This window comes from Malus domestica, chromosome 09 (genome assembly GCF_042453785.1).
Source record: "Malus domestica chromosome 09, GDT2T_hap1".
NCBI lineage: Eukaryota > Viridiplantae > Streptophyta > Magnoliopsida > Rosales > Rosaceae > Malus > Malus domestica.
Window position 1 is genome coordinate 34,800,681 of NC_091669.1, and position 11,900 is coordinate 34,812,580.

The 11,900-nt window shown below is 35.9% G+C and overlaps 1 protein-coding gene across 1 annotated transcript; it reads left to right on the forward strand.

Annotated features, from left to right (window-relative positions):
- The first annotated feature begins 7,575 nt into the window (after window positions 1–7,575).
- LOC103425966 (uncharacterized) lies at window positions 7,576–10,221 on the forward strand. Its single transcript, XM_070804548.1, has 5 exons — window positions 7,576–7,587; window positions 8,831–8,939; window positions 9,107–9,191; window positions 9,375–9,683; window positions 9,778–10,221. The coding sequence occupies exons 1-5, from the start codon at window positions 7,576–7,578 to the stop codon at window positions 10,118–10,120; spliced, it is 858 nt and encodes a 285-aa protein (XP_070660649.1). The 3' UTR covers window positions 10,121–10,221.
- The last annotated feature ends 1,679 nt before the right edge of the window (window positions 10,222–11,900 follow it).

The window sequence follows — 11,900 nt, forward strand, 5'->3', positions numbered from 1 at the left end:
ACTGTTCCGCTTTATTTGCAAAGCCAGAGACGTAGAGGAAATACTGATGTGGGAGTGGGAAGTTATAGGGGAAAAAGTATGCTATGCGTGCGAAGGAAATTTGAATCACACGTTCAATTTTTTTACTTTTTTTTTCCTCTTTTATTTATTTTATTTTACTTTTTAGTTTGACAAAAATATCCATCATGAAATATTCATAAATTCTAGAGCTTTATATCTGAGGTAGTTTTTTTTTTGTTTGAGGGGCTTTTTAGTCCAATTATTTTTGGTGAAGCCATAAGACACCAAACTAGACTTCTGGCTTTCTAATATTAAAGATTCATTTGCTCTTCTCTTGAAGGCTTCTAATCGAGTTTATGAGGCCACGTCGTTGAAATTTTGTACCCATTTTTGGCTGGCGGTTTATTTCTTCTCTATAACTGTTCCGCTTTATTTGCAAAGCCAGAGACGTAGAGGAAATACTGATGTGGGAGTGGGAAGTTATAGGGGAAAAAGTATGCTATGCGTGCGAAGGAAATTTGAATCACACGTTCAATTTTTTTACTTTTTTTTTCCTCTTTTATTTATTTTATTTTACTTTTTAGTTTGACAAAAATATCCATCATGAAATATTCATAAATTCTAGAGCTTTATATCTGAGGTAGTTTTTTTTTTGTTTGAGGGGCTTTTTAGTCCAATTATTTTTGGTGAAGCCATAAGACACCAAACTAGACTTCTGGCTTTCTAATATTAAAGATTAAAGATATTGTATGTATTAAATATGGCTATTGTATTTTATAATAAATCTTTTAGTGATTAAACTTTAAAATTATCAAAATATTTTTTTTCTTAACCGGTCGAAACAGGTTACCCGCGTGTATACCTGTTATTAACGGGTCACCCGATAATGACCCGATTAGTTATCGTGTTGACCCGAAACTCGTTATTTTCGTGTCATTTTCGTGTTGTGTCAGAAACTGCCTGGTCTAGCTGGAGGCCAGCGCGGTAATTAGGGGTGGGTTCGGTTTTTTGCCAAAACCGAAACCAAACCGAAACTTCGGTTCGGTTCAGTTCGGTTCAATTTTTTTTTGATTTTTTTCGGTTCGGTTTTTTTTCGGTTCGGTTTCGGTTTTTTGTTTTTATTTTTTTTCAAAAAATGAAAAACATTGAAATTTTAAATTTTAACATATCCAACACAATCATAACATAAACATTCTAACTAGAATCAAAGACAATGAAAATAAACATTTAAAGTTGAACTAAAATCATCAATCAAGTTTTTCAAAGTCCAAACTAACATCCTCACAACACAAAAATCACACAAAAATCGTACAAATGACTTAGAAAAGTTAAATTGTATGATATTGTTCAAAGATCAGTGTTGTTTGCTTGTAACTGCATGTTGACAACTTGATTAGTAAAGGTAATGCGTGGGTGGATTTATTTAGTGTGTGTTGGATTCTTTTCCATCACAAATTACCCAAGTAATCTACCCAAAATAAATGTTTATGGATTATGTTACATGTTATATGAGAGTAGATTTGGAAAAGAAAGCTGGCGCAGAAGTAGACAGTGCTATGGAGATGGATGTAGGTACTTCGGGAAGAGGTTTGGTTCCGAAACCTTATATGGGGGAGAAATAATAGGTTAGGGTTTAGAGTTTTTATAGGCCTTTTTTTAATATTTTGAGCTTAAAGTTTGGCAACACATTGGGTTAGCACATTTAAACTTACAAATTGGGTTTAGAAAATAATACCCAAAACAAATGATTAAATAAAAAAATAATTTAATTAATTCGGTTCGGTTCGGTTTGGTTCGGTTTCTAGATCACTAAAACCGAACCGAACCAAAAGAATTCGGTTCGGTTCGGTTTTTTCGTTCGGTTCGATTTTTTCGGTTTCGGTTCGGTTTGGTTTTCGGTTTTTTTCGGTTTTCAGTTTTTTGAACCCACCCCTAGCGGTAATGCCAGGGACGGTGCGGCGGCGAGTGGCATTAAATTCCCATAATTTTTTTTTTAAATTGCTTCTAATTTGTTTATATGCTTTGACTCCCAAACTTTACATAGCAAAATAATTGCATAATGCATGAAACGTGTGTGTGTGTGTGTGTGTGTATATATCGGAAGGAAAATATAAATATAAGGGGTTCATGCATCATGGGGAATGTTTTCATGCTTCGTGGACATTTCAAATATCTTACTTTATTTTAAGCATATCTGATTGACAGAAAACAAAGAAAAGCCTTTGAATTTTGTAGAAGAAAACCTCCTCATATGATCATTCAGTTCCTTAGCTTCTGGCAAGAGCGTGCTAATAACGTGTTGTATCACTCCTTTATGCCTTTATTTATAGTAGTAGGATATGTTAAATCCTTACCCTTATAGGATTACAACTCTAATAGGATATTAACTACTAAAGAGAATATTCCAAGGTATCCCGAGATACACTAGGATTTACACAATCACATTCCTATTCTAAATATGACTGCAATATAATTATATTTTATCATATATTCTTCATTGTGTGTGAATTTCTCTATATAAATGTATATGCATGTTACGTACCTATGTATGTACTACTGTTACGTACCGAGATATGTTGTACCAATACATTCGTACCGAATTTCTGTACCGACACATCGTATCGAAACTTATTTACTGATACAACGTACCGAAACTTCTGTACCGAGACAATTGTACTAAAATTGACGTACCAATACTTTTGTACCTATGAATTTGAATAATGTTTTATCTATTAACAAACTGAAGTACAAAAAAACACATTAATTATGGATGGGTAGAAAACTTCGGATGATAAGTTTATAAATGATAAATACTTAAATACGGTAAGTTTTAATAATAGGGACTTAAATTAGATTTATAAAATCATCCAAGTTATAGACTAAAAAAATCTTATATAAACATGAAAATCTAAAAGCCTCTTGTTTAATTGTGCTAGATGTTATAAGAACTAAAGTTAAAAGTCTGTGAGAGATCAGAGTAATGTTTTTGGACAATTGAGACTTTTCTTCGAAAAATATAACCAAATATCTAGAGAAGTAAGTCCATTAATATCAGCTTTGAAAAAACATTTGTTTTTCATGATTTGTTTCTTTGTGTCATTTGTTATTTTAGACTCTACTAGCAGAGAGCACACACTTTGTGTGTGTGAATAATTTCTCTTAATAAGTTCATATTTTTTTTAATATTACGTAATTACTGTTTTGTCCTCCTTATGTAAATATTGTGTATCAAAAGTGAGGGTAAAATTGGAAAAATAAGTATATGATTGTCATTTTGTCAAAATGTACAATATTACTATTTTGCCCTTCTTTTGTCTATCAAAAGTGAAGGCAAAATAGGAAAAAATGGGAAAAAAGTTGACAATGAGGGTTTTCTTAATAGGGTAAACTGTCGGTTTACCCCCTGAACTTTCACCTCACTTTCGATTTCCCCCCTGAACTTTTCTATTGGAAAATTAAGGACTCAAACTAATTTTTTTAGCCAATTTGCCCCCTACCGTTAGTTTTTCATATATTCCATCCATATTTCCGTTAAGTGAGACCATGTGCATAACATGTGAGGATAGTTAAGTCATTTCAATTTAAAAATGATTAAAAACTGAAAATAAATAATAATAATAATTTTCCCTCTATTTTTTCCCACTAATTCCTATCCTCAATTTTAATTTTCCCTCTTATTCCTATGCATGAGAAATAACATATGGTGTTATTGTCTTCATAAGTAGCTAAGTTAATCTTTTTTTTGAAGCATGTACTACCATTTTTATTTTCTCTAACAAATTAATAATTTGACAAATGTTAATGGTGTTATTGTCTCCAAAGCAGTGCATTAATATAAGAAACATGTCCATAAAAAAGACTAGGGTTTCTTATATTAATGCACTGCTTTGGAGACAATAGCACCATTAGCATTTGTCAAATTATTAATTTGTTAGAGAAATAAAAATGGTAGACAATAACACCATATGTCATTTCTCATGCATAGGAATGAGAGGGAAAAAAAATCGAGGATAGGAATTAGCGGGAAAAAATAGAGGGAAAGTTTTGTTTTTTTTATTATTTTCAGTTTTTTAATCATTTTTAAGAGTGAAATAACTTAACTATCCTCACATGTTGTGCACATGGTCTCACTTAACGGAAATATGGATGGAATATATGAAAAACTAACGGTAGGGGGCAAATTGGCTAAAAAAATTAGTTTGAGTCCTTAATTTTCCAATGGAAAAGTTCAGGGGGGAAATCGAAAGTGAGGTGAAAGTTCAGGGGGTAAACCGACAGTTTACTCTTTCTTAATAATAGTACATATATATATTATTCATTTTTTATTGGTGCTTTAACATTTATTTTGCTTCTAGTGGGTTGACCCTACATGGGTCGTCCATTTGGGCCGTAGGGACTCCACCAACGCCAATTTCTCCGATGTTGGCGTTAATATCCCATTCGCAAGCTTCAACCATTTTAAGTTAATTTCTGTATTTAAGGGCATGAGGGCTCAATTCCAGAGAGATGGTAGCCTTGTCAGGTAATTAACAAATTATTGATTTTCTGTTAGATCATAACACATTTTACATGTAATAAAATGTTGTGATGTGGGACTTATTGCTACTTCTTATCTGCTTAGTATCATGAATCGTAATGGGATAACATTTTAAAATGATTAACAAGTTACACAACTACATATCCTTGGTAGTAGACAATGAAGCAAATGTTGTAGGTTTTGTTAGGTTGCCAAAGTTCAATTGATTATGTTCTAGTTTGGCTAGGGGGGTTTAAGGGAGACAGAATTAGTCTTTAGTTATGTAGATTGTTTTGGAGACGAGGTTTTGTAATAATGTTGATTTATTTATAAATTAACTACTTGGTTTTTTGAATGTAGGGGCACACACCTTTGGAGAAGCACATTGTGCCTCCTTTTATCACCACGTGTACAAGGATAAGGATTTTTTTGTTTGTTTTTTTTTTAGGAGAAACGTTAGCATTTTATTGAGAAATCATAATTTAAGCAACATCAGATAGGGCCTCCACGATCGAGTTCAGAGGCTCCTCATACCAACAAAAGTCAATAGAAGAAGAAACAGCCAACTTGGCCATACCATGTGCCGCAACATTAGCAGTGCGACGCATATAACAAGCCTGCAAATCCACAAAGGCCCGCAAAAGAATATGAATGTCATCCACTAGAAGATCCATAAGTGAAGACCCCTGGACTTGGCTACCAATAGCTTAAACCACCTGCAATGAATCACACTCCATAATAATGTGAGCCAAATTTCGATCTACAGCCCAACGAATACCCTCGTGAACAGCAAGTAATTCCACCATAGTAGGGTTCAATGCAAGGGATATTTTACAAACAAAACCTCCAGCATAGCTATTGGCTTTGTTGCGAAATACCGTACCTACACCTCCCATATTGGATCCAGCAAGAAAAGAACCATCAACGTTAACTTTCACCCACCTAGCTTAGGGGGGACTTCAACGTGACGGCGCCTGAAGAGGGCAAGAAGTGGAACCGGGTTTGGCTTTCACAAACTCAACCAGTTGCAACTTAGCAAGATGAGAGACCAAAGATGGATTACTCGTTTTATTCTCCCAAAGCAACAAGTTCCTAGCACACCAAATTCCTTGAAGAGTCATGAACAGCAAATCCATGGCTTTTGGATAAATGTTCCACATATAGTGACAACCAATCATACATAGAAACTTGACCCAAGGGCCTTAACCCTAAACTTAATTAAGAGAGTGTATACCACACGAGTGAATGGACAATCTTTAAACACATGTACCGCCAGCTCCGAAGAGGAACTACAAAATAGACATATGTTGTCCACAACCACTCCCTTGGTTTCCAAATCAGCACGAGTAGGCAAAATATCACGACAAGCCCTCCAAACACATCTTTACTTTACTCGGTAAAGCCGCCCTCCATATAGCTTTCCACACCGAAGTTCCTCTCGAGTTCGACTACGAAGATGAATCCTTAAAGCGACGATTAAAAGCAACTTTATAAGCACTCTTTACAGAGAACAAACTTTTCACATCATAATGCCATATTAACTTATCAGATGAAAGCCTACAGCTTAACGGAGTAGCAAGAATCATTGCAGCCTCATCAGGAATAAATAATTCAATAACCAAGTTGATGTTCCAAGACGCCATTTCCGCAACAATCAAATTAGCCACATACTTCACCCCAACAACCGGAGAAGAAGGCATGAGAGGTCAAAAGAGATGGGGATGATCAAGCCACTAATCATGCCATATCCTAATCGAGCTGTCATTCCCCACCCGCCAACGGGACCGATTTTCCAGAATTGATCGTGCTTCCAACATGCCCCTTCAACACACTGACGGGGAAGATCCAAATGTCATCTGCCATAAAGTATTATGAGGAAAGTACTTGACCTTTAATAGCCAAGACGCCAAAGAATCAAGATTTTGAACCAACCGCCACCCTTGCTTAGCAAGGAGCGCAAGATTTAAATCATACAACGACCGAAAGCCAAGCCCACCCTCTTCCTTGGAACTGCACATGTTTTCCCATGACTTCCAATGGATACGGCGGGAGTCTTCATTATCACCCTACCAAAACCAACAAAGTATACATTGGAGATCCTCACAGAAGGACTTGTGTAGAAGAAAATAGTTCATTGAGTAAATAGGAAAAGACTAACCAACAACCTTGATAAGAATCTCATTTCTGGTTGCACTGAGCAGTTTTTCTTTCCAGCCTTTCAACTTTTTCCATAAACGATCCTTAATATAAGAGAATTTTTTAGAGCAATTCTTCCCAATGACGATAGGCAGACCGAGATACCGGTCCTGTACATCCACCCGTGTAACACCTAAGTAAGCGGCCAGTTGATCTTGTATATCCCACCTAATATTAGGCGAAAATGAGACCGCACACTTCTGAAAATTAATATAATGTCTGAACGCCACTTCATAATAATGCAATATTTGCTTAAGATACAAGCATTCCTTAAAAAATGATTCCATAAACAAGAAACTATCATCAGCAAATAGCAGATGCATTATACTAGGCACTCCACGACATATAAAGACTCCATGAATGAGACCCAGCTATTCATATCGAGCAATCAAACTGGTAAAACCTTCTGCACAAATAAGAAATAGATAAGGGGAAAGAGGATCAAAACCAGAAAAAAGTATGTAACTGAGCTAACGCAACTCATAACCAAATCTATCCAGCAAGAATCAAAACCAAGTTACAACATAATTTGCTTAAGAAAATACCACTCCACACGGTCATATGCCTTGCTCATATCAAGCTTCAAGGCTAGGAAGCCCTGTTTTCCCCTTCAGAGATTATGAAGATAGTGACCTAGTTTAGATGCAACAAGGGAATTGTCGGAAATTAAGCAGCCTGGGACAAATGCACCTTGCTACGTCGAAATAATAGCACCCATCATTCCCTTTAATCGATTTACAATAACTTTAGCCCCAATCTTGTATAGAACATTACACATATCTATAGGCCAAAGCTAGGTCATATTCGTTGGCTCAAGAACCTTAGGAATTAGAGAAACTGTGGTGTAATAGAGTTGCTTAAGGATGCGATCGAAGGTAAGAAAAGACTTTACAGCAGCAATGACATCCGAACTTACAATATCCCAAAACTTCTGATAGAAGAGAGGAGCTAGCCCATCAAGCCCCAGATAAACACAAATTAACAAGAAAAGAGTTACAAGAGTTACGTAAGAAGAAGGCTAAAAGACTCCATCTTAATCTCACTCTAACAACAAATAATGATAACCATCTTAATTCTCACTAACAACAAATAACTTATTTATTTAATATTTACACCAACACTATACGTATAAAAATTATCAACAAAGTAGTTTTGCGAAAAGAAAAAAAAAACTCACCTAATTTAGATAAACTACCATATATGTAGACATTTATATAACCAATTATCACAACATATTTTCAACTTATACTATAAAACTCTAATTATGTCGATAAATATTACTCACCCTAATTATGATAAGCAACTAAACCCATATTAAATTATACCTATCTTGTTTAGGGGTGGGTTCAAAAAACCGAAAACCGAAAAAAACCGAAAACCAAACCGAACCGAGGCCGAAAAAAACCGAACCGAAAAAACACCGAACCGAAACTGTCAAACCGAACCGAACCGAATCTGACCGGTTCGGTTTCGGTTTTTGAGGTTCGGAAATCGAACCAAACCGAACCGAACCGATATATATATATTTAATTATTTTTGTAAATATTATAAATAGTTTAGTCATACAATCATAAGAAAACATACCTTGTTGCTAAGTTGGTTTCGGTGAACCTTTTCAAGCCCCAAGGCACGGGTTCGAACCTCCAGGATGTAGATGTTTTTTAATTTTTTTGGAGAACTTATACTTAACAAAACCCTTTAACCCTAGCAGCCATACCCATACCTTTTATTTTTTTTCATTCCCTTCCTCTCTCTCTCGTTCCCTGCCTCCTCTCTCCTCCAGTGTAACCCTAACCCAGCGCAGCCGAGCCTCCTCTCTCCCTCGCTGGGTCTTCAACTTCAATCGCTCTGTCTCTCTCAATCTCTCAGGCGACCCACGATGCCGCGACCCTTTTCCCTTATCCCTCTCCTCTGTACTCTGGACCCTCTCTCCTTCCTTCCCAACTCCGCCGCTCTTCCGCTTCGTCTTCTTCCTTCACAGCGATTTTGTATTTTGTATTTTTTGGGTCTATCTTACTGAGCAATTTTTTGGGTCTATCTTACTGAGCAATCTGATTTAACTTTCTATTTGATTTTTTATGTTTCCTTTTCATTTTCCATATTTATGTTTGACTGTAGGTGATTGAAGCTCCTTTACCAAAAGCACCGCTTGATACTGGAATTGTTTGTCACTGGCTTGCTATAGAAGGTGTACAACCTGCAATTCCAGAGAATGCTCCTCTAGAAGGTTTTTCTCAAAGTTTATAGATGTGGCGGCGGCTGGGAGCTGCACTTTGCTTTGGAACTTAGGGTTCTTTTTGTTTTGGTTGTTTCAAACATAGATATTTACTAGAGCACTAATTAATCCCTTGCATTTCGACTTTAGGAAAGCATTGCTATGGAGTTTGTGAACAGGCTTGAGGACTGGACCAAACTCATCAAGATTTCGGATCCTATGGAAGAAGGTTGCAGGCTTGGCCCTGTTGTTAGTAAGGGGCAGGTAAATCAACTGTCAACAATTTCTGCATTTTATGTGAAGTTTATAAATCAAACTTCCAATATAGGATATGTTACATTTACTTGGTTGTGAGGTTTTTGTAAAAATAGAAAATTTGAGTGGTATGTAATTATTAAGTTGCAGTGTTTTTTATTTTGTTTAGCTTTGATGAGAGGATTAAAATAGTAATTTCAAAGAATTTTGGTTGACAAATAATGTGAAATGGACGCTAACTAGAGATGAGGATTTCAACTGCAGAGCAGCACATTGGGCTGACCTGCATGCCCTTCTGTACAATGCATTACCACCAAACCTGTTTCTTTGGGGTCACCATTTCCTATCTTTCTCCATTTCCAGTGACAAGTCTTCAGTTATAGTGAAGGCTTCATCCCATCAGACTAATGAAATCATCGAAATTGTCGGTGATTTGCTCGTTGCAGCGGATGGATGTCTCTCTTCGATCCGCCAAAGTTTTGTCCCTGACCATAAACTGAGGTTTGTTATGTCAAGTGTCAACTTTTTCATGAAATTTTTCATATTTGGAGCTTGTAGTGTGTTGTGATTCATGATATTGTGTGTGTTTTGTTAGGTATTCGGGTTACTGCGCATGGAGAGGGGTGCTTGATTTTACAGGAAATGAGAGTTTAGAAACCTTAACCGGCATCCGAAGGGAATACCCTGAGCTTGGGAAATGCTTGTACTTTAGCTTAGGTTCTGGGACGCACACCGTGCTATACGAGCTTCTGAACCGAAGGCTGAATTGGATTTGGTATGTCCACCAACCGGAGCCTGATCTGAAGCATAACTCGATGACCATGAAAGCGACCAGCGACATGATCCAGAGTATGCACAAAGAAGCAGAGAAAATGTGGCTTCCAGAGTTTGTGAGAGTGATCAAGGAAACAAAAGAGCCTTTCTCGTGGCTTGAATGATTATGCACTTCTATTTGCATTCTTGATGGGTCTATCTTATGTTGTGGTTGTTTTGCATTTTTTGGAGGGAAAAAAAAAAAAAAACCGAAAAAAAACCGAAACCGAACCGAAAAAACCGAACCGAAAAAAACCGAAAAAAATTTGGGCCGAACCGAAATTTCGGTTTGGTTTCGGTTTTGGCAAAAAACCGAACCGATCAGAACCGAACCCAGCCCTAATCTTGTTTCATAAATATTAGTAATATATAGATTAATTTACCCATATCATAAATATTAATAGGTATCTTTCGTATGAAAAAAATTTTCCTTTATACAATCAATTATTTGGAATCAAATATGTTTGATAAAAAAGCAAAGAATCAATTAATATTCTTTTATTTTGTAGGTAAATTTTTTACATGCACTATTACATATATTAGGCACTATTTGCTTTTGGCCACTACGGTAAAGCACCATTTGCAAAATTATTTACGCATATTTATATGTAAAATATAGGTAAATTAATTTTGAATCAAATAGCATTCCTTTATTTTGTAGGTACATTATTCTTTATGTATTATTACATATATTAGGCACGTTTTATTGTTAAAATAGATGTGTAATTAGAATAATTTTCCAATATTTATTTTGCTTGAACATGTATTCAAGACATTTTATTGTTATAATATGTGTGTTTAAAATACTTTACTTATATTTATATATAAAGGGGCGGATATGTGACACCACTTTTTTTACACAAGATTTGACACATGTTTTTGTGGGGCCTACTACATAATGTAAACTTAACGATCTGAACCATCCATCTTTTAGAAAATCATTTATGAATCATCCTTGGCAAAAGTTAGACAAATAAAAAACCATTTAGACATTCATCTTTAGTGAAGAAAATGGACAAATACGATTCTACAAAACAACCTTGAACCTTTACTCCAATGGTTATATGGGTTTATATTTTGTGATTTATGAGAGACATGATCTTTGCGGAAAGGCCTAAAAGATAGGTGGTTTAAATCGTTGAAATACATTACGGAGTAGACTCCACAAAAACGTGTGTAAAAACTTGTGTAAGAAAAGTGGTATCATGGATCGTCCCAATGTTGGGGGACCTTTTGATCGAGTTGGATTTGGGCTTCGGTGGAAACTCTTAGCTCCCTTGGTTCATTGATACCTCAAAAGAATTGGTGTGGCTTAGGAAGTACCTCAATTGAATCAATGATTCAAAGACTGAATAATTGCAACAAGTTAAGACTTGCCTGAGTGAAGCATGGTGTGAAAGCTAAAAAGTTTATCGGTTTAGTGTGAGAGAGCACTCAACTCATGCTTGGATGGTTTTAGGAATGCTAATCTAGGGTTCTTAATGTTCTGGAATACTTATAGTGGCTAAGGGAAGCTTGAAGAAATCCTAAGAAGGTTAGGAGAATTCTCCCTTCAAGAATCAAGGTTTCCTGCACTCAGAGAAAACTTGCTCTTCCTATTGCAATCTTTCCTTGATCCTCTACGTTCTCTTTGTTGTTTCTCCCACGTTGTCCCCCCTTCTATTATGCTAACTTCTTTCTAATTTTATAGGCGTAGGGCTCTTTTCCAGCTTTCCTTAAGGAATCCTTTGATTTCCTCGCTTCTTTCTATTTTTGCTCAGTCTTTGTTCCTCATTTCCTTTGCGCAAGTATGACTTTCCTTTTTTGTGTAACATTGAAAAAAGCCGCTAGCCTTATGAAGAATAGGTTGTGAACACTGACCAGAACATCTTCTTCCACGGTCAGTTCCCACAGACTTTTCTTTTG